This window comes from Thamnophis elegans, chromosome 7 (genome assembly GCF_009769535.1).
Source record: "Thamnophis elegans isolate rThaEle1 chromosome 7, rThaEle1.pri, whole genome shotgun sequence".
NCBI classification, from domain to species: Eukaryota; Metazoa; Chordata; class Lepidosauria; order Squamata; family Colubridae; genus Thamnophis; species Thamnophis elegans.
This window is the reverse complement of record NC_045547.1, coordinates 60493729-60518368: the sequence shown is the minus strand read 5'-3', so window position 1 is coordinate 60518368 and position 24640 is coordinate 60493729. Positions and strand designations below refer to the sequence as shown.

The following is a 24640-nucleotide window of genomic DNA, read 5'->3' as shown; positions in this document are numbered from 1 at the left end:
TCAAAATAGACAATCCAACAATAGACACACAGCCAGCACCAATCTACCAATCATGATACAACCACACAACCAATCATTCACTTACTGAAACAAAGCCAGCACTCCACACCCCCCACCAAGATTTATAGAAAGACGGCAGCTCCGATCACACTTTAAGCCCAAAACCCAGCCAGAAGATGGCAAGTGAGTCCTCGCTGAAACGTTGCCAAGACAATCTCCATCTTACATGGGAAAAGACCCGAATACAACAACACCACCATGTGTGTGTGTGTGTGTATGTATATGTATATGTATATTGAAGAATAACATTGAATTTGAAGAGAAATTTTACTCAAGGGTTTTCTCCATTCATTCAAGATTATTTGACATATAAGTAGGAACAAAATTCTCTGAATGAGGTTATTGCAAAATCAGTTTCCCATTCAAGCATGCAGATGTTTTATTTAAGTACTCGTACCTCTGATTTATTTAGCATAACACATCTTGTTGTACTGTTCTTGTGAAACACAAGACAAATTTTCACCTCCAACAGTAGAAAAAGAAAACACCTTGAATTTTTTTGTGTGACACACAGAAATAATTACATTTAATTTACAGTACAGATGCATTTTACACAGTCGCAAGTCATTCACTACAAAAAAAAAAACAGCATTTAAATCACCTAAAACAATGTTTAGCTTCTGCATTTCAGAGAAAACAATAGTAGCTGTGTGATGGGTGGCTAGCATTATGCAAAATTTTACCGAACAGAAGAGCCGAGGAGTCAAGACAAACATAATGCTAGACTGTATCCTGTTCTCTAAGTACCGGTGTTCCAGCTTCCCCATTTATGCTCTCAGAGCATTACCGAAGACTAAATTTTTAAATCCTGGAATATCAGAACTGGCTTATAAAGCTCCTAATTTAGAACAGAGTTGGCCTTGACTGAAAAAAATATAGGAAAAGAAAGAGGTAGTAGTAAGGCTGTTGTAGCCATAAATCAATATACCTTATGCACAAGCTAGGGCGATAGGTGGACCCTTTGTGAGACATGAAGTTTGAACCCCATTTCATTGCTATTTGTGGACTGAATTCAGCAGGTTAGTGATAAAATCTGTTTCTGCACACAGCTCACCAGGAGCTGTTTGTGACTGTCAGGTTCTGTCTGCAAAGTAGCATCCACAAATGTAATTAATGTATCCGGTGATATTTCAAGAGAAGAAACTGGTGAAAATTGTATTTAGTATTTGGGTATTACTAAAACCCAAAACCCCTACAGCATAAAGTACAAAGAGTGAGTTAGTAATACAAAATATAGCTGTGAGTAGAGATTGTACATTTTGAATTATTGTTTTCCTTTTTATTAACACCCACTGCACATCTGCACGCCTTGCACGGTGAAATGAAGGACTCCTTCAAAATCGTCTAGCATGCTTTATACAAAAAGTCAAGACAGAACTCAGCAGGAGCAAAGATTATCAAAATGGAGAAAAAACTGCTGTGGAAGAGAAAGTTAAACAGTAACTTAAAATATTCGTCCATTGAAGAATAAAATAGTCCCCGGGTTTTGGAAAAATAATTTAAGGGAATTACACTGCAAAACAGAACATTCAATAGAATCAGTGTGGGGCAAGGACCTCAAATGCAAATCAATATTAAAATAGTGGTTCTAATAATTGTTATTCTTTATTAAGGTTTATCATAACCAGATGACGGAAAGGGAGGATAAAACATGATATTTTTCACCTTGAACCTACCTTGTGGCTACATTTTAATAGAAAGTTGGCATGGAGTTGGCATAACCAACTTTAGAGCCAGATGTGGCAGTAAAAAGTGTCAATGTAATAAAAATAATTGCATGGGTGTTTCTATACTGCTATGGCAGTATAGCATTAAATATTGTGTTTATTTTTCCTTTGAAACAGTCCAATTGAAAGGTATACTGTTCAAAGGGAGAGAGGTTAATTGCTATTGCTATATGATGTTGCATCCATTTGAATTAGTTCTTGTTTGGATTGGTCTCTGAGAAAGCCACCACAGATTCTATTGCAGTTTTGCCTGCTTACCTACCCTGTGGTTTCCCAGGGGAAAATCACCCCTAAACTAATGCAATAAGTCAAGACAAATCCATTGTGGTTTCCCAGGGGAAAATCACCCCTAAACTAATGCAATAAGTCAAGACAAATCCATTCATAGTTATGGGGTGAATATCTTGCCCTAATGCCTGCTCCAGCGCACTGGAGAAATGAGATGCTTTGGGTTGTACCACTGGTCACATAATAATACAAGTGTTGCAGGTAATTTAAACTAGACTGTTTAGAAACAGAGAAGAATGGTCTGACCACCAACATCCAATATACGGACTGTCCTCAACCTATAACCACATTTGGGACCAGAACTTCTATTGCTAAGCGAGATGGTAAGTAAATTGTGCTCAATGTTATGATCTTTTTTGGTCACAATTGCTAAGTAAATCAATGTGGTTGTAAGTGAATTGTGATTTTTAAGTGAATCTGGTTTCTCCCATTGGCTTTGATTATCAGAAGCCAGCTGGCAAGATCATGAATGGTGAATCACCTGATCATTGTAAATTCATGACAGCTGGGTGACTTTGGACCAATCACTCACTCTCTCAGTCCAATCACCTCACAGGTCATTGTGAGGAAAATAGGAGGAGGAAGGAGTATCAGATATGTTGTCCATCTTGAACTATTTATAAAAAAATAATAAATATGGGAGAGTTTTTTTTAAAAAATAAACAAATTAAAAATAAATGGTGATTGCCAAGTCCACAAATTTTGATCACATGACCATGGGGACTGTGACAGTTGCAAATGCCACAATTGGTTGTAAATTACTTTTTTAGCACCATCATAACTTTGAATGGTGATTAAATGAATCATTGTAAGTTGAGGACTATCTCTATAATTTTTAGTATTACACCAGTGAAGACATTTACAGACATTCTTCCATATCTCAGGTAAAGACATTTCTCAGGTTAAATACAATTTCATATTGGCCCATATATCAATTTCTTTAGAAAGTCTTTCCAGATTTGGTTATATTTTGTCAACTGCTTTGTTTAATAAGGTGAAATAATAGGAAATGATCACATTCCTAAACATAACAATAACTGATGAAACAGTTGAAGAAAGTTGGGTTTTTGAAACTGGGTTTTTGAAAAAGCAGCATTTTAAAAATCCTTTAGATAGTGAAACAAAAGACTACATGATAAAATATATGTACTGGTCCTATGGTAATACACTCTTGTAGTTCTGATCTAAAGTTTTAATGTCAACTGTTATCCATTTTAGAATATTAGACATCCACGAAGGGAAATACTTAAAAAAGTAAAGATGGGGCTAGTCTTGCAATGGTGCCTCATGCAAAAAAGGGGGCAGGCCTTGATGATGTCATGGTGGCCATCTTGACTTTTTCAAACTTCAGTATGAATGCACCTGTTATGCTATCTGATCTAGTGCTTCAGAACAGATTTGACAAACAGATTTATGTAATCTTCAACAAATCTTATCTGCACAACTTCCAGTGTTTAGTTTATCCAACATCATTATATAGCAGTTTTAGAGGACTTTACTGCTACATTATGTTAGCTTTATATCAGATGTCAGCTATCTTGTTACATCACATTAGGAAGACTTAATTAGTTCAGAAAACATACACTATAGAATGGTGCTTATAGATCAAGGTTTTTTTAAAAAAAACATATAGGAAAACTTTGTATTCAAAGGAGAACAAAAGATATAATGAAAAGCAAAGATTGGCTTTGAAGAATTGTAGGATAATGGAAAAACAAAAAAAATTTGACAGAATTATTGTTGGCCTTAATTAAAACATTAAACTTTCTCATGTTACATAATGTATTGATTATCAACGTGGGTTTTTATTTTATAGCTGATTTGTGCAGTTATATAAATAAAAGACTGATTCCTGATACAACAGATGTATATTAAATTATTGCAGTTGTAACAGTACCGAGGAAGCAAGGGAAAACAATCATAAATACTAAACTAACTGAACACCTCAAGTTCACTAATGTGTGTTTTGAATATGACATTTTTCTCTCCCCATCCCACCCCTCTCCAGCAAATTATTTGTACACCATGGAACATTAACAATCAGTTTTTATAAGTGCACAGAAATGCCCCTTTTTTACAGTAAAATGTTATCATGCCTAGTCTGAAGTAAACAACAGAAGTAAATTCAGATCACAGCTCCAAAGAATTTTCACATGCATAGGAGTTGTTTCTTTCAATCGGTATACATACTAGATGAGCCATATTTCTCTCTTTTGAAGTCAGTTGATTGATGAGTTCATGGTTTATCAATAGGAAAAAAGAGAACACGTTATCAAAACTGGGTCCATCCTTAATTTTGCATTTGGCTGGAAAATAAACTCTGTGAATGGTGGTATGTGTCTTTGTTTTTGTTTTTTTTAATAGGTATTTTATTAAAAAGATTCTTTTCTACATTCCCATAGTAAGAAGAAGTTTTAATGGGAGACATTTCATTGTGCTCGTACAGTAAATGAAAAGAGTCACACAAGAGTTTATTCCAGAAAAGGTCCAGTTCATATAGAAATTCAATTTGGTTGTTCACTGCAGACAGTTCAATATTGAAAACTTAGCATACTTCGTATCTCTGGAATCCTTCCATTATCTGTGGCTGTTCTTTTTAACCCAGAGATATATCCCTCCTTCTTCTGAATCTTGACAGCTACTCAATGGTCTTTAGTCTACCTGTTTTATAAAGCAGATACTCGGACGATGTTTCCTCCTGAATACTGTGGAGAATCGTGTCTATTATCTCCTTCCGGGGTAGTCACAGGTGGTGTTGGGATGCTGATTATTGCTGTGGTTACATAAGGCTGCTCACAGTTTAGTTTTACACACTCTTCCATTTTGGCGTTTAAACTGGATCGACTAGAGAAGAGAGAAAAATAAATAGAAACAAATCATGTTTGTTTTCCATCTTTCCATGTCCCATCTGCTTTAGGGTTTTTATTCAATTCTAGTATATCAGAAAATAATCCAAGACGCATGTTGGTCAGGTCGCATATGTAGGAAACTTCATATTATTTCTTCGTTTGTTTATTTAGATTCTGCCTTTATTATTTTTTAAAATAATTCAAGGCAGTGAACATGCCTAATACTTCCTCATCCTCTTATTTTTCTCACAATCCTTGAGTTGGGCTGAGAGAAAGTGGTTGTCCCAAGGGCATCCAACTATTTTTTTCATGTCTAAAGTGGGACTAGAACTCAAAGTCTCTTGGTTTCTAGTTTGGTGCCTTAACTGCTAGATCAAACTATGTAGACGCTTACTGTTTCTGAATATCTTTTTCTTACATCTTCTACATTTAGCTAGCTCAAGTGGATAGATTTGGAAGTGCTAAATGAGTTTAGTCTATTGTTTTGGAATGGTTCATGGCTTTTAAAAAAAAATCAACTCATGTATAATATTGGTCCATAATGAAATTAAGGATCTCATACATTAGCTTCAATTACACAACAGCTTACAAACCAACATTGAAGAAATGTAGACATCATATTTAGAGACTGAAACTCAGGTGGGCATACACTCAAATAAAATGAAAGTTGGGCAGGTTAATATGTTGAACTATCAGTTGTAAGAGGAAGTCTGACTATCAATACATTGAGATGCATATTTAAATAATTATTTATAAACTAACTTCCACTAGTTGGGTCATAGGAATTTAATTCCCCGTCTATCATCAAACTAAACTAGTGTTTGGAGGTAGAAATTATTCTCATTTTCATTACATTCAAGCAACATTTTCCCAAATAAATGGTTTCTCAGTGCAGTGTTTCCTCTGTCCTGGGTGATTGTCACCTAAGGAACACAATACATTTCTGTCTTTTAGAAAATCATGTTAACCTTGTGAAATTCAGGGAGATTTGCCATAATGAAATCATCAAATTCCATTTATAATAAGATATAAATTGGAAGCTATAATGAAAAAGTACTGCCAGAAAGGCTCAACATTTTACACAAAAGAATCATGTAATGAATATTGATACTAAAGAAATTCATTCACTTCTATTCTACAATTTAAGTATGAAAAGGTTTTTTCTAGAATGCTTTAGACCAGAGGTGTAAAACTCAATTTCATTGAGGGCCGCATCAGGGTTGTGTTTGACCTCTGGGTGTGTGTGGCCAGGCTGGCGGTGGCCAGCTTGATGTCACTCATATCAGGTGCCTGTGATGGGCCGAGTGCTCTGCCAGCGAAAATGCGCTCCCAATCTCTGTTTTCAACTGGGACGGCCTCCTGCAACCCTCTGCCAGGGAAAACAAAGCTCGGGATGGCACGCAGCCCTCCCAAGCTCTGTTTTCCCTGGCAAAGGGTTGCAGGAGGCCCTCCCAGCCAAAAACAGAGATTGGTAGCCTGTTTTCGCTGGCAGAGGTACCGCAGGCCAGTCCTTCGCTGTTTCATGGGCCAGATCTAAGCACCCCATGGGCCGATCCGGCCCATGGGCCTTAACTTTCACACCCTTGCTTTAGACATAGCTTTAGCACCAGCAATTTAAAAGGTACCCACCAAATTCCTATATTAAATATATTTTCAGCCATTTTTTAATTTCTTAAAATTATGCTTTACCTTTATTTGGAGGGACCTGGTCATGACAAGGGATGATGCTTTTCCTTGTAGTATAGATTATTATTTGAAACACAGCAAGTACAAACAATCATCTATACATCTTGCTAATTTTTTGCCCTGGCAAATTTGAACATTTGATCAATTATACTATCTCGGAGCACTTTTACAACCGCAGTACCTGTTGGACAGAGGTGTTCTTTCCATGCATCTGATCTGAATAGTGCTGAGTTCTTGGACACTACTTGGACGGCTACTGATTATATTGGTGTTTGGGATGCGGAAGGTCTTTTTATGCCGTCGGGAACAGCAAGAGCTTGTCATTCCTTGTTGAGAAGAAAGAGAAGGACTATGGCTAGATTGCCGATTGACTGTAGAAACGTCCATACAGTTTTCTTCATAGGTTTGCTCATCCACAAAGTCATGGTTCTGGGCCGTAGACATAGATAGAAAAAGACAGCATGAATGACATGTTAGTAACTTATGCAAGATACTCATATTTCATTGGCAGCGATTTTTAACTCTAGTTATAGGCTATGTTTTTTTGTTTTTTATTTAGTCCTTGCAAGGCCATTCTTAACAGGAAGTCAGAGCCCAAATACTACTGAGTAAAGGTGCATGGCATTTCAGGTTAATGAATGGAATTTTGTTCCAAAGTATAACCACCCCCTCATAACTATTAACTGAATTTAAGCAAATCCTGGGGTTTAAATTTCTTAAACTTAACACTTAAGAGCAACAAAAGCAATTACTTTTAAAATGAGCTGAGTCTCAGAGATTGCCTGAGATCTATAGGGATTGCTATTAAAAATTACCAATACCAATATATTACCTACAATAACACCAATTTAGGTCCTCTAGTTCACTCCATGCTGCATATTTTGGATCCTGATGACAGCTTGCCTGAGATATTGTAGATAATTAAAACAATAAAATAATATATCTGTGCTAATCATGCTTGATCTCAAAGACGAAGGGGAGAAATTGGAAGATGAAAAAAAAACAATACTTTCTCCTGTGTCTTTCTCTAATAAAACAAAAATAATCAAAAGGATCAGAGATAATTTTTGAAGTTATAGAATGATGAAATTTAGCCCCATGAAGATATATGAAGGTCTGGTCACTACCAACCCACAATTCTACAAAAGAGCAGGTGATATCTCAACAGAGATAACTACTTGACCTAATTTCAAAGAGCAAAGAGCATAACATTTAAAATAAAAACTAAACTAAGGCCCAATATAGATAGGATCTAGTGTTTTATTCTTCTATAGATAAAAATTAAAAAGCAGACGTACAAATATTAGAACCGTATAATTAATTTCAAAGTTTACCTCCTTTCAATTGAAGGAATTTTTTTCCAAGTCCTTCTTTTAGATGTCCTTCAACCACATGTTGAATCTAACCCAGTGGTTCCCAAACTTGGCAACTTTAAGACTTGTGGACTTCAACTCCCAGAATTCTCCAGCCAGCAGTTGCCAAGTTTGGGAACCACTGATCTAACCCAACAATTTGTCATCAGAACTGGCAGAGAGGACCTGAGCTATTAGTTCAGGATTCCCACTCCTGGTCTGACATTCCCAATAATCAACACAACTGCAACAATGCCTACACTGAATGGTTCTTGGATCTGTTCCCCTTCTTTTGGCATTTCTTCCAGAAGCAAGGAATATGAAAAGGAGCAAGATGCAACATATACTTTGGACTGCTAAACAATGACTGTTGGTGAAGCTCAGTGACAAAAAGTGTGGATCACTATAGTTTCATCTTGGCTTGTTTAAATGGCAAATCAGCATAGCATTACCAAAGCATGGAGCAGTTCTTAGAGCAATAAGATCAACCAACATAATTTTTGTTTGTTTTTACAGATCACAAGGAGGCTGTCAGTTTATCATCTTACCGTGGTTTTTTCCAGACAGTGAAGCAGATGGTGGTGCTGGATTTCAAAGGAAGAACCAGATTTGTTAACAAAGGCCTCTTGTTCTTCACCATATAGCTGTTGATATATTGAATGATACATTATTCTCATTTGTGAAGGAATGGGCTTTAAATGAAATTCTTGACTTTAAAAAGTCAAGAATATATATAATCATCTAATATTAAATAGCATAAACTTTCTTTTTAAAAAAATCTGAATCAGTTTACTCTTATCTAACTTGATATAAAAGTCAAGACAAGCAAGTCACTTGTTCACTGAATGTTTCAATATGACATTGGCCATCTCAAAATCAAGCCTTAGTGATTTTTAGTCAAGTGAACTTTCCCCAATCTGATGTCCTTTAGATTGTGGGAATCAACCTCCCATGCTCTCTGGGAATTAAGAGAGTTGAGGTTCAACAGTTTTGGAAACGAACCCCCTGAGGCAAAAAACAACAACATTATTGCATTTGTCAGTTTATATCAATGGGGCCAACAAATGCAGGATGAAAGCACTGATGTGAGCAATCCAGGAAAAAAGCAGCCATTCAGTGAAAAGTTGGATATGATTAGCATCAGTGCTATACTGAATAGAACCCTCTAGAATAATCCTGGGGAAGTTCATCGAATTTCAATGAATAACAATAACAATAAAATGTTAATTCTAATTTTCTATTGAAAATATCCCGCCACAGTTTAAATGTGTGAAGTAATCAAGTCTTTTTTTCTTTTCCTTTGTCCCCCTCTTCTAGGCTGTCCTTCCATTTGAATGTTCTTGTCAATAGGAGTGATTGTTTGTCATTTGAACTTCATGCTTTAAAAGTTTTCTATGCTGCATTATAGGAGAAAAAGATATGTCTGCCATTCAACACAAAACCCATATCAATATTGCTACTATCTGCCACATACCATCTTAGAAAGTGTACAAAAATCAGTTTAGCAGCAACAAGCAATAAAGTCTTGTTAAATAAATGAGTTCCTGAAGGTGAGGGAACAATTGAACCACACTTAGTAAAGGAAATCATTCTAAGAATTGTGCTACTAAAGGACTGGTGTTTTATTGCTGCTGCTGCTACTACTCCTGCTACAACTCTAATATTTCTTAGGCAGCCTAAGAAAGTGGTTTAACTAACATTTGGATTTCTACCATACTCTGCTTACTATGGGAAGTCCTCAATTTACAAACACTATTGAGACCAGAATTTCTGTTTCCAAGCAAGGCAATTGTTAAGTGAGTCACAAGCAATTTTATAACTTTTTGTCACAGTTGTTAAGTGAATCACTAAAGATGTTAAGTAAATCATGAAGTTGTTAAGTGAACCCAGCTTCCCCGATTGACTTTGCTTGTCAGAAACTAGCTGAACAGATCACAATTGGCAATCACATGCCCCCAGGATGTTGCAAAAATCTGCCAGTTGCCAAGAGCACAAATTTTGAACATGTGACCAAATGGATGCTGTGATGGTCAGAAGGACAAAGACTAGCCATAAATCACATTTTTCAACCCTGTTTTCACTTTTAACAGTTGCTAAATGAATGATTGTAAGTCAAGGATTATCTGTGCTCTCTATTATTTCCTGCTCCATGGATGTACTCGACAAAACCCTCCTGCCATTTACGGAGTAGGAAATAAAAGCCAGAGGCGATCCATTAAGGCAGGGATGGCAGACCTTTTTCTTACGGTGTGCTATTGCACATGCGCATGTGCCAACACCAATTAAATCCTTCCTGCCCACGTGCGCATGAATGTGTGACCCACCCTGCGCATGCATGCATGATCTCTCCCCAGGTTCTGGATGTTTTTTTGAAACCTGGGAGGATGAAAATGGCCTTTGGTTAGCCATCATGGCATTAAGGGATCAAGAAGAAAAGAGAGTTTGAGCTAAACATTCCTCCAGTATTAGAAAGCTTCGAAGCTACTTAGTCAAAATTTGAAGTGTCTTTGAAATTAAAACCAAAAGTGACTTATGGTGGTGGCCAGAACAATATGTGAATTTAGTGGGTGTGCATGCATGTATCTTTGTACAGACATATATGTGTGGCAAGGTAAACAGCCCTCAGAGGACAATTTTAGACTTCTGGGAACCACATGACAAACTCAAATTCTCCATCATGTATTAATTTGACTTTACAGGTCCCAGAAACTCAACTGGGACATCTTGCCTGAACTGGACTTGCAAAGCTCTTGCTAGTTTTGAGCAATTACTCCTTCTTCTGCCTGAGGGTGACTGTCATGGTATATTGGAAGGCAGCCTGACATTTTCCGATATGAAACAGAGAAAGGATTGCTGGGCTATTATTAAATAAAGGATGTTTCTGGATATAGAACACAGATCGCTCGTTACCTGCAGCTGCTTATGGAGGAAGCCGTTTCTCTTGCTCTGCATGTAAGCATTTGCACTCCCACTCTTTGCTGCACGGATCCTTGCAAGCCGGGCTTTCTGGGGCGGTGGGGGAAGGAGGAGGAAATAGAAAGAAGTGTCACTTGCTTTTATAGGTATTGTTTTCAAAGAAAGGTAATACAGCTAATTGAAAAGATTTCTCCTGAATACCCCAGCTCTCTAATCACCAAAGGGCCTCTTTCAACTGGCTCTCCAGGTGCGGCGTTTCACATTTCCAATGCAAATGATCAAGAAGCATTCATTTCTCAGCAGGCAACAGCCCACAAGAACAATGCATGGGCTTTGAGTCCATTTACACCTTTATACATTAGAGAGATTGTTTCTACAGTCAAGGTCATTGTGTCACTGTTGATACCTGGAGATGAGGAACCCTGCTGTCCTATCATTTTACCTGCACCCTTCCTGAGGCTGCCATTAAAAAAAAAACTCCTTCAGAAAAGTGCACAAGATGAGAAGGACTTTAGAACTGTTCAACCGCAGAGAAGTGTCATGTGGGGTGATTCAGAAAAATCTGATTTGTACAACCCGGTGAGAACCAAACCGACGGTTCTCTGTTTATCTGCTGGGAGGAGAAATTTCTGAAAGCAGTACGTAGCATAGAGTGGAGTTTAAGTTACTTTTTTGGATGCACTCCAGGGTACTAAAGAATTTGAACAAAGACTTCTCAAATTGTCTCCTTTGATTTGCCACTATCAAGGGAGCCTAGTAATTTCCATCTTGAAGCAGAAACAACAGTTATAATTAATACATGGAAAATATGCTCTCTCCTCATTAGGCCAGAGAACACCATGAAGAAGTAAAAAGCCGGTGGACTGAGAAACGGCAATCTAAGGAAGTCATGCTAAATTAAACTCCCAAGTTCTCTCTTTTTGCTTCATTTTCTTTCTTAAAAAACAAAAGACTCTAATGCCACAACTGAATAAGTGGGTTTGGATTTTGTCTTAGGTGCTGAAACATATGGGGAAAAAAATCCTTCTAGAGCCGTGATGGTGAACCTATGGCATGCGTGCCTGAAGTGGCACGTGGCACCATCTCGCCCGGCATGCGCGGTGTCACCTATTCCTCTTCTGGGTCTCTGGCATGCATGTGCATGTGATGATGAGCTGGGCTTTGTGCGTGCGGCAGTGCCAGAAACTGGAAGAGCTGGTATTCCGTTTTGCAGAGTGAGCATGCGTGACAGCCAGATGATCATCACGTGTGCATGCGTGCCAGAAATGAGAGGTTCATTTTCTGACACGTGCACGCCCCCTGGGCATCTCCTCTTCTAGGTTGTGGCCCCGATGAGCGTGCATGCTCCCTTTTTGGCACTCGGTGCTGAAAAGGTTCACCATCACTGTTCTAGAGCAAATAATGGTACAACTCTACTTAATCTACTGTATGTCCAGTTTGGACTTTCTCTCTTGCAGTTAGAAAGATGAGGGACATTTGTAAATTACATTTCACGGTACACTATAATTATAATAAAATCATTTAAAAGCAGTCATAAGATTGGCAAAGGCAGGGCATATTTTCAAACAAAAGGGACCCTCTTGGATTACCTCCTTTGCTTGATAAGGAACACTCTATTTTAATACATCATCAGGATAAAGTTTTAAGTAATATACTCTTTTGTTCCTAAGATACAATGAAAGTTTCCTTACAGAGTGTACTGGATGATTCCGAAGATGCTTAATTAACTTCAGCTATGTTACAAATATAAAGTGGTACAGAAAACAGTGATATACATTCTCTGGGTCTCTTCCTGGATTTAAACTTATAATAATTCTATACACACATGTTCCTTTTTGGCTTGTTCATTGATGCTGCATTCTGAATTTTTCTACAGCAATTACATTGTCTGAAGTATTAAATATGTTGGCAACCTAGAGTAGTGAAGGTGGAGCTCCTGTGTTCAGCCTGTCAATAACTAGGAAAATTTCCAACTTGACTTTGCAGATGGTGTTCTCTCTTCTATTGACAGACCACTGCAGCCTACTCATGGCTGCTCTGGATTGGATGAAGCCTTCATTCTTGAAGCAGTTTTGAAAAATGCTCTTCTGCAGCTTCAAGTATGTGGAACCTGTTCTCACATGTTTTTCACAAGTTCTATGCAAGGGCATAGCCATCTCACCCAACTTCCAGAAGGTCTGGAGGCCGCACAAGAGCACACCTCATTCTCATATGGCATCCACAGCTTCTGAAGATTGTGTGAGAATATGCTTTCATTTATAGTTATTGTTATATGTTGGTAAACACATGTGTATCATCTGAAATATTATGGTACAATACTTTTGACATGCATGTCATAGTTTCATCATCGCTGGCTTAGAGTTTTGTAAAGATTTCACAGATTTATATTACAATTCTATTTAGGAAAACAAAATTTACACCAATAAAACAAAACTCCTTATCCTATTCTCAAATCCTATAAGACTTTAATACGTCAATTCTCTCTATTTCAGTGGACAGAATCCTTCCCCCTTTCCTTAAAGGTTAAAGGTTTATTGCATTTATATGCCGCCCTATTCCCGGAGGGACTCAGGGTGGCTAACAAACCCAGGGGGGGTAGTACACACAAGGTAACACAACAAACAAATACAGAGAAAAGTTTAAAAACAATCAACAGTCACCCAATTCGAGCGGGGAAGGGAACTCGTCAACCCCAGGCCTGCCAGAACAGCCAGGTTTTAACGGCTTTACGGAAAGCCTGAAGGGAGGTGAGGGTCCGAATCTCCGTGGGGAGTTCGTTCCAGAGGGCCAGAGCAGCCACAGAGAAGGTCCTCCTCCGGTTGGTCGCCAATCGACATTGGCCTGTAGATGGAATCCGGAGGAGGCCTAATCTGTGGGTCTTTGGGAGGTAATTGGCAGCAGGCGGTCTCTCAAGTACCCAGGTCCAATACCATGAAGGGCTTTATAAGTGACGACTAGCACCTTGAAGTGTATCTGGAGACCAATAGGCAGCCAGTGCAGCTCGCGGAGGATAGGTGTAACGTGGGTGTACCGAGGTGCACCCACAATCGCTCGCATGGCTGCATTCTGAACAAGCTGAAGTCTCCGAATGCTCTTCAAGGGCTGCCCCATGTAGAGCACATTGCAGTAGTCCAGTCTTGAGGTCACAAGGGCATGAGTGACTGTTGCAAGTGCCTCCCGGTTCAGGTAGGGACGCAATTGGTGCACAAGGCGAACCTGGGCAAATGCCCCCCTGGTCACAGCCGACAGATGATGTTCTAAAGTCAGCTGTGGATCCAGGAGGACTCCCAAATTGCGAACCCTGTCTGAGGGGCATAGAATTTCACCCCCCAGCCTGAGAGATGGAATACCTAGCCAATTATTGGGAGGGAAACACACAAGCCACTCGGTCTTGTCAGGATTGAGTGCAAGCTTGTTTACCTCCATCCCGACCCTAACAGCCTCCAGGCACTGACACATCACGTCAACCGCTTCACTGGGTTGGCATGGGGCGGACAGATACAACTGAGTATCGTCCGCATACTGGTGATATTTTATCCCGTGCCGCCGAATGATCTCACCCAACGGCTTCATGTAGATGTTAAACAGGAGGGGGGACAGGACCGAACCCTGTGGCAGGGGCCTAGGGGTCGACCTCTGCCCCCCAACCAACACCGACTGCGACCTGTCGAGACGTAGGAGGAGAACCACCGAAGAACGGTGCCTCCCACCCCCACCTCCCGTAATCGCCGCAGAAGGATACCATGGTCGATGGTATCGAAGGCCGCTGAGAGGTCAAGAAGCACTAGGACGGAGGCATGACCTCTGTCCCTGGCTCTCCAGAGATCATCGGTCAGAGACCTTAGCTATCACCTGATCCTTTGGACTTAAAGTACTTGACACTATGAAGTTAATCATGGAAAAGAATGCAAAACTGATCTTCCTCTTATTATTCTGCTGCACCAAGAGAGAGTGAGAAAGAAGAGGGGAGAGATAGTCTCAACTTTCTTCTGAGATTAACTTGGCCATGGGAGCAGGAAAGACACTACATTTTTTCACTGATGGAAGGTAACAAAGTCAAAGACTCTAATAATTACTATGTCATTATAAATTGAGCCTGAAAAAGTTTCCTAATATTCTTGTTTTTTTTGTTTAATTCTTAATCCCATATTCTTAATCCCTTAAATCTGGTAATTATTAAGAATCTACAGAAAACGATCTTGGTCTACGTGTTTTTGCAATTTCACTTTGAAAAGTTAAATTGCAAAAGGCAAACTCAACTTTGGACTTCGATAAATGAAGATTTCATTTTTCATTTCTTCCAAATTCTAGACTGCAAATCCCTTCTCAAACTGATTTTTTTTAAAACACAGAGAGATAATAACCAAGGACCATTCTTGAGAGAGTCAGAGACTGAATGATGTTTGGAGCCAAGATCTAAGGAGATACCAAGGTAAATCAATGGGAATATAAAAGCAAGAACCTTGAGGCTACTGGTTCATGATGGCTAGTTTTAATCTAAGAGCCGCAATGGTGCAGTGATTAGAATGCAATACTGCAGGATACTTCTACTGACTCCCGGCTGCCAGCAGTTTGGCAGTTCGAATCTCACTGGGCTCAAGGTTGACTCAACCTTCCATCCTTCCAAGATGGATAAAATGAAGACCCAGATTGTTGGGGGCAATATGCTGACTCTGTAAATTGCTTAGAGAAGGCTGTAAAAGCACTATGAAGTGGTATATAAGTCTAAGCACTATTGCAATTGCTATTAATGGAATTGCATCACCAGATCTAAGCATCAGTCTGAGTTTGTTGCTACTTGACCCCTGAATTCTGAAGGTATCTTTAGTGAGACCCCTTAAGTGAGATATATTTTAGGATCTGGCACTCCTGGGTCCCCATTATACTAAGGACTGTGTTGCATGATACTCCAAAATAAATCTTAGTGAGATGCAATAATTCTATGTGCCTTCTTATATCACTGTATCAATTCCCTGACCTGGTGGAAGTTATAGATGAAAATACAAGTAAAATTATTTTTGAATGAGAATTCGCAAAGCAATGAATGCTGGGAAATGTTTTGAATCTTCATTTCAGATGCTTTGCCAGACATGTTACCAAAGCTACAAACTTTCAAGCAGTTTACAATTTCAGGGGTGAAAAAATAACAAAAAGGCAGAAGAAACAACTGGACTGTTTATTCTGACACCAGCTGTATGCACCATTACACTCTTCCTAAACAGTAAAGCGTTGGTTTTTCTGATGGGTTGGGAATGCAATTTTTAGGTTGGATGTTTGTCCCCTTCCTTGGTTTGGCACAGCATGTGATCAAGAGTAATTTAGAAGGCAAGGAAAATAATAAGAAGGTGAACAAAGAAGACAGCACAAAGTTTGAAGTAAAAAAAAATGCTTCCGCTTCTAAGATCTGTAAATTGAACAGCAGGATTCAACATTGAAGATCACAAGCTCCATTAGAAAGGGTCATTTTCTTAGGATCAAAACAAGGGCAAGCAATAGAACAGCATGTCCTACTCTCCTAAAATGTGAAAAGTTGAATAACTTCTGCTAGTCATTTTTGTAGCAAAATCCCTACACAGGATGGCAGCTGTTCTAAATTTGGACTCCACTTCAAGCCAGACACTTTTGATACCTGAAGTCAAATATAGAGGTACATTCCCAAGAATTCGATTTAGGATAGTTTAAGATGTAAAATGAGGAGTTCTAATTGAATTTTTTTTTCAGATTCTTTTTAATGAATACCTTTCTATGACTTACTTGGTTCCCATGGGCAAAGTATTTTTGCTAAGGGTGCCATAGAATCAAATAAATCACACCATCTTAGTTCTTTAATTCAGTGGATCCACAGAATATAATTTTAGTCAAGAAGGAGTGGGAAATATCCCTAAATCCTTCTAAACTAAATATCAGACAACTGGCTACTGAACCTTGAGAATTAGCTTAATGAGCACATCCTAAACTATCACTTAATTGGACTAAATACTAATTACTGGAAACAATTGTGGCTTCGGTCATATTCTGTAGTCAAAGTTTTAAGCTTAATTTCCAGCAACTCCTGAAAGAGGTGGAAAAGTTTTCAGCCTGAAATCCAAAATACAACTATCTAGTCTCAAGTAAACCAATGCTTTACTTAGAGAAAAATACTTTTCTCTTGAATTTACTTGCTGTTCATGCTGCTGCTGATTGGCAATACAGAGTAACTGCCAATTGCTATAATTAGTCAAGTGATACATCTGCACTGAGTTTTAAGTTATACTCAAAGGGTTTAGGGAGAGGCATCTGCTAGAAAAAAATAACTTACAGAGACAAGGTAAAATCTGATTGATAAAATTGGCTTTTGTTGATGGTGTGAAAGATACAATTTCTCCATGGATCTTTCACATACTATACTCCCAACTGGGAGTACTCCAAACATGCTCTCCATCGACATGCCCTTGAAGACTATCCAGAGGCTTCAGTTGTTCCAGAACGCTACCACAGGTATTGTGGTAGCAAATTACTATGTTCATGTAATACCTCTACTCTGCAAGCTGTACCAATACATTTTGGTATAATTCAAGGTCAGCTTTAAAGTCCTGTTTCACATAGGATCAAATTACTTGTGGATCTGTCTTTTCTGAAGGACACCTACCTGCCTTGCTCTCATAGGGAGAGCTCACTTCAGATTCTCTTTTATATCTTGTCAGATTATGGGTCTGACAAGGAAGTGTGCCTTCTCTGGAATGAACTTCCCACTGACTTCCCCCTCCCAGATATATGACAAACCCCAACTCTTGCCTTTAGGGCAGGGGGATTAAACTTGCGTTGTCACGTTGTTGTCATGTGACGTATCATGACTTTTTCCCCTTCACTAAACCAGGGGTGGGTGTGGCCAACATGTGTCGTATCTGCTGGCCTGTGGGCTGTGAGTTTGACACCCCTGCTTTAGGGAATCTGTTAAGACCTGACTTTTTTCCTATGCATTTGGAGTCAACTGAGTGGGGTCCATTTTGGATGCTTTTGTCATGGTGCTGGTCACCATTTTAAGTTCACTTTTTGTCAGACCTACCCGAGTCAGTCCCTTCAGGAAAGCAAAACTCTTGGGTCCATTGAGTTGAATTAAAAGAACTTTTACTGAACACGAACATATTGGACATAAACAAGATAATAAGATATAAAGACATATTAGACAACCAAGAAAGGCTAAAAACAAGGCAAGAATTGAAAGACGAGGGAATAGATATTGGCTGATGGCCCTATTTAAAAATACAGGCAAGGTATAAAAAAGACAGGGAAAGAGACGGATTCTATAAGGAGCCGCAAGAGCTGGATAAAATTTTACAGGGAATCGAAGAAAAATTGATTAAAAGTATATCACTAATTAAAATTTAAAATGGAAGAAGAAACTGTGAAAGAAACGATGATAACCTGGGTGATAAATTTTGGGTATAGTATAGAATTGGCAGAATGGGAAAAAAATTGGGAAATAAACTACAAATTAATGATGGCAATGGCTTATAAAGAGAACGTGTACAAGATGTTCTACAGAGGGCACCTTCCACCAGCGAGAATTGCAAAAATGTTCCCAGAGTGTTCACCTATCTGCTGGAAATGCAACAAACAACATGGAACATACTACCATATGTGGTGGAAGTGCACAGCTGCAAAAAAGTATTGGAAAAAAAATAAAAGATTGCCTAGAGGAGATTACTACACATCAAATTACACTAAAACCCGAATTATTTTTGTTAGGGATTATAAAAGGAAATTATGAAAAAAATATTAAATACTTAATTTTACACATTGTTATAGCAGAGAGAATTATATTCGCACAAAACTGGAAAAATAATTATATACCAACAGAAGAAAATGTAATTAAAAAAATATTGGAATGTGCAGAGATGGATAGGCTCACGAAAGAACTACAAGAGAAAGATGCATCTGAATACTACTACATATGGGATTTATTGTATAATTGGCTAGAGGAAAGGAGGAGAAAAGCAGGAAAGCAAAAAAGAAAGGAAGAAAGATCAACAAAACAATAGACAACTACAAAACCGGAAAAGGATTAAAAGACTTAAATATGAGATAGACTATAGCAAATAAATATTACACAAAATGACGTAAATGTAGTAAAACTGTTATACATAGAATATATACAATATTACATATAGAATGAAAAAATGTATGAAATAATGTAAATGCACAAATATATGAAGTCATAGTTAAAAAAGATTTAATATATTATATACTTTACAAAATGACATAAACGTAGTAAAAACTGCTATACGTAGAACATATAGAATATTATATATAGAATGAAAAAATGAATGAAATAATGTAAATGCACAAATATATGAAGTCATAGTTAAAAAAGATTTATTGGTATAGATAAAACAGACACAATGGATAGGTGAAAAATGTAATGTGTTGCAAAGAGGTGAAGTTTGTACAAACAAAATAAAATTTATTAAAAATTAAAAAAAAGAACTTTTACTGAGAGAAACTGGATGCTGTAAAATCAGGCAGAATCTGAAGTTTCCATGCAAAGCAAAAACAATTCTTTCAGTTTCCCAATCCCACTGGCCAGTTCATCAGCAGCCAATGTGATGCCAACAAGATGTTTTGAGAATGCTGAGGTGCTAGGTAGATAACAGTTCACACTCATTGTGTGGACCTGAGTGGAACCTGGCAAAAACCGGCTGGGAAGGAGTCTGTACTGTGTCTGAAGACAGTCCCCCTTCCTAATTCCCAAGCATACAGCAGAAGCTGAAAAATTGCAAGCATGCCGTCCTGACACTTTTATTTTCATTTTCATATATTGTGTCAGTTTTAATGTTACGTATTTTGTTTATTTATGGTTTGCTTTTTATTGTTTTCTACCACCCAGAGTCACATCACTGAGTTGGGCAGCTTTATAGATCTATCATAAATTAACAAATACTTTCAAAATCTGTTCTGCAGTGTTTCTAAACCTCAAAATCAGATTATGTATAAGGGGCTTCAAGAAAAAGGAGAGGAAGAGAAAATTGCACTGCAGTTACAGAAATGAATGTTTAACTCTGCTAATAGTGTTCCTATCAAATGAAGCAATAATTCAATTCTAATGAACTTAATTCAGGAACATTGTGTCTAGTACTAGGTGTCACAATTCAAGAAGGGATAAAGTGGGAACAGATCCAGAGGAGAGTAACTAGTTTATTGAGAGATCTGAAATTTATGTCCTTTGAGAAACAATTAAAAGTGTTGGTATGCTGAATTTGAAGAATGGATGAGTAATAGCAATTTTCAATTATCTTGAGGGCTGTCAAACTGAAGATGGAGCAGGTCTTTTGGATGTCACTCCAGAGATTAGGACTAAATCCAGTGATGATGAATTGCAGACAAATTGACTAAACACAAATTAAACTTTCTCAGTTTTTCAGTTTTTAACTAATTGGGACATGCAAGTCTATCCAGTTCTGAAAATCTTAATCGATTCACTTATTTAAGCAAATGTTAGATGGTTATCATGAATGCAATAGCTACACCCTGAAACTACCTAGAGTTTAATGACCTCCAAGATTATGAATCTATAAAACCTTTTTCACACAACCCAATATAAGATGTGGCAACACATTTTGGCATTGGAGGTTACTTGCCTGTCTGGTAATGTATTCATTCTCTGACTTTCAGTGTGAATACATACATACCCCACTACATACTGCTATTGAGAAACATTCAAAAGTATCTCATATTTCACCTGTATATACTTAACTCATTGTGAACTGAAGGCATTAATTACAAGACAGGTCTTACCAGACAACATAACAAGCTGGGAGTTTTTGCCAGGTTTCTGGCAGTTGGTTGTTTTATTGCATTTTTATTTATTTATTAACACCTAGTTTGCCCAACTGCAGAACAACTCTGGGCAACTCTGAGTGTTAGAAACAAAGTATATTATATAAAAACAATCATAATCAGAGGCACAATGTAATTTCTAACCATATCAATCCCAACTCAAAAGGAGCCTACCATACCCATCAATCCAAGGCTTGGGAAAAAAAAATACACATGTTAAAAATCTGTGAGCAGGCTGCTCCAGTGCTGGCTGCTGAGATGGAGAAGACTTGCTTCTTGCATCCTGCTAGATGGCATTGTTTAACGGATTGATTGGACCTGAAACAAGCCAGCTTTGTCAGAATGTACAGGACAGTCTGCCACTACACAATAGATAGTCCCTCAAATAGCCAGATCCTGTCATGTAGGAGTAATGTCTTCTCCAAATCAGTTAGTTTTGCCTCAACCTGTTTCCCTTGCCCAAACCAACTGGAACCAGTCAATCAGGAAAAGAGATCCACAGTAATACTGTGTAACCTACTATCCCTCTCACTTCGAATCCTCACAACTGGTCCAGAAGGATGCTGTGATTGATGGAATTGAAAATGACTAAGAGCTACATAAGGGCAAAGATGGTTGTACATTCCTAACCTAATTCCTCCATAGATTATCAACAGGTTAACCAGTGCTGTCTTAGTACTTTGTTTAGAACTGAGAGCTAGCCTTATTTCTTCCAGGACATTTGTAATCTTTTCAGCAACTTTTCCTACAAAGGAACAGTTAGAAACTGAGGGAAAATTATCCAGAACAATTGGTCCAGTGATCAATTTTAGATGAGGTTGCATTATTACTATTATTTAACTTGCAGTAGTTGGGATGTTCACAGGGATATCCATGAATTATTTGAAATTTGCAAGATGGGAGCATGATTTTTATAATTAACAACCTCCTCTTTTGAACATTTGTGGGCACTTATCCTCATATAAAGAGTTGAGTTTTGATCACCCCGCTGCTTATATGAGGATATGTGCACACAGATGTTCAAAAGAGGAAGGTGTCAATCACCAATGACATCACAAAAGAGAATATGATTCACTTTGGGGAAATTGCTTTTGTTTGTTAACCAATTAAATGTATGTAAAACAATTCTGAAAGCTTACATATCTTTTCCTCCTGAGAAATGATAGCAAATTGCATCTCTCTGATTTGGTGGTTTGCTAGTAAAATTTAGAAATGCAATTTGGGGGCCCTGGGGATATAAAAAAGAATTTAGCAACCATGCGTCCATATGTTGCATTCAAAAGTGTGTATGTAAAATCAGCCAGACAGAAAACCACATATTTTCTAATAGACCCTCTAGCGCTTTATGGTAGAGAGCCCTACACAATACGAACTTTTTGTAACATAATATTATTGGTGGGTGCAATCTGTGGACAATTTGTTCTAAGCAGATTTCCAAACAAGTTTATGTTCGGTAAATATCACTTAGTTGCTACTGAAATTATTCCTCCTGTTGGTTGTTTTGTGTGCTTCCACTACCCAACTAATCATAGCACTGACTGCCAAATTGGTCTTATCAGTTAATGTTCATATTCAGCTGCTTTTGACAGAATTTACTGGAGTGATTTAATATGTTTAGTCCCCAAGAGTTGTCAGCTGAAAATGGATAGTTTTGGTATATCATCTGAGAATGAAAGGAACTTCATTTCTTCCTCGTTAGCATCTGCACCTTAGTCTCTTGTCAGGGACATTGAAAGGGTGTAAGATAAGATCTCTCTCTCTCTCTCTCTCTCTTTCTCTCTCTCTCTCTCTCTCTCTCTCTCTCTCTCTCTCCCTCCCTCCCTCCCTCCCTCCCTCCCTCCCTCCCTCCCTCCCTCTCTGTATTTTCAGGCATATGTAGAACATGGGATGGAAGTGCTACTGGATAAACCATTTCTCTTTGCCATGATAGTCCCCCTTAATCAGAATAATGCTAGCCCTGAAGGTGGTTAATTTTATTATCTCAGGATGAAAGGCCTAAAATTGTGTACCTTTGTAAACCTTTGTCATATCAAACAAAAAACTAACTTCTCTTTAACACAGAAAAACAGCTTCTTTATGGAGCAGTCACTATATTTATACTTTAATTGTGCATGTGAATTTGGGCCTGTTGCTAATGATTGCACACAGCTAGCTTTACTTGGATATCCAGAAAATGCAAAAAGATAATAAAAAATAAAATCAAAGACAGCTAAACTATAAATGCGCTCAAATCATGATAAAGTCTGCAAACAATAAAACAGTTTTGCCTGGTTAAATAAACAAGATCATACTGGACATGCAGAAATAAATGTGTATAAAAAAGGCTACAGATTCTCTTCCAGACAGGTAGTCCTTGACATACAGCCATTCGTTTAGTTGAAAGTTACAACAGCACTGAAAAAAGTGACATATGGCCATTTCTCACACTTATAATCTGTATGATCAGCAGTGATTCACTTAACAACCCTGGCAAGAAAAGGTCATAAAATTGGGCAAAACTCACTTAACAATTGTTTTGCTTAGCAATGGGAATTTTGGGTTCAATTGTGGTTGTAAGCTGAGGACTACCTGTACAGGGCGGGGCATAACCTTTTCCTAGGGGGTCACAGCAAGATCGACAGCAGTTTACAACTTCCGCGACACCTCATTTTAAAGCCCATAAAAAACTGAATTGAATGAGCTATTAAATGTTAAATTTGCTTTAAGAATGGCTGGAAAATTCGATTCGGAAGAACAAAGGATCATTGACAGAATAAAATGCATTGCCTTTCGAGAGGCTCGCGATGCTGGAGCGACGTTTATCAATCGAAAATGGATTGCAAACAAATTGAAATGTCATCCGGATTGGGTTACTGATAATTGGAACAAAACAGCCCAAGAATGTTTCACAAAATTTGGAGAAGGGCGTCCTCTGCAACTGTCCCAAGAAAGCAAAGCCATCATTGCAACTGGCAGTCGCAAACAACGAAAAGGAAACCGAAAAGTGGCCCAAGAAATCCTTCAAATTCGTGGAAAACGAGTTGATCAAAGGACAATCGGCCGATATCGAGAACGAGAAGGTTTGAAGCCATTCCACGTCATTTGCAAACCATTGAAAACTCAAACACACGTTCAAGATCGGCTTTGGTTGTGCGATTGGTTGTCTGAATGGACCGAGGAAGATTTTCTTCATTTGGCGCCATCTGACGAATTCTTCGTTTATGCCATTCGAAAACCGAATTTCCAGAACGATCGAATTTGGGCTAAAGACGTCGACGACATCGCCAAACATGAACGATATCGACAAATTGTTCGCAATCCGACTTGCATCGGGATTTTCGTCATTTTCACAGCCAAGAAACTGCATTGGGTTTTGAAGGATAAAGGGGAATCCTGGGATGGCAGTTATTTCCGTGAGAAAATTTTATTGGAGAATGTCATTCCATTTCTCAGTGATCCAGACAATGTCTTGGTGGTTGGTGAGGCTGTCTTTCTTCATGACAAAGCTCCTTGCATGCGTGCAAATGCGACTCAGCAATTGTTAAAGGACAACAATGTCGAATTTTGGGGCAATGACGTCTGGCCGGGAAATTCGCCAGATCTCAATCCGGCAGAGAACATTGGGGCCATAATTAATGATGAAGTGGAAGCTCTGATGATTCAGGAGCAAGGTCAAAATCGATATTCGGTTGAAACTTTGAGAATGAATTTGGAAACTGTGTTGAAAAATCTGGAAAATCGAACGGAACTGTTTGAAGATTTGTTGTGTTCTTATCCACCTCGTTTGAATGCTGTTCGAAGGGCTAATGGTGGTCATACTGACTATTAAATCGTGTCAATAAACTCAGTTTTTGATGGGCTTTCGAATGGTGTATGAATTATTTGTGTTGTTATTACAAGTGTTGCTGTGACCCCCTAGGAAAAGGTTATGCCCCGCCCTGTATGTGGAAAAAGGTCACTTTGCCAT

The 24640-nt window shown here is 38.3% G+C and overlaps 1 protein-coding gene across 1 annotated transcript in view; it reads right to left on the bottom strand.

Moving 5' to 3' along the window:
- Nucleotides 1-4741: 4741 nt before the first annotated feature.
- KCND2 (potassium voltage-gated channel subfamily D member 2) overlaps nt 4742-24640 on the bottom strand; it is a 337678-nt gene continuing 317779 nt past the window's right edge. The window contains exons 3-6 of the mRNA XM_032220642.1: nt 10873-10968; nt 8511-8606; nt 6792-7039; nt 4742-4919 (exon numbers count right to left, since the gene is read on the bottom strand). Of these exons, the coding sequence (XP_032076533.1) occupies nt 4742-4919; nt 6792-7039; nt 8511-8606; nt 10873-10968 (618 nt within the window). The remainder of the gene's footprint in view (nt 4920-6791; nt 7040-8510; nt 8607-10872; nt 10969-24640) is intronic.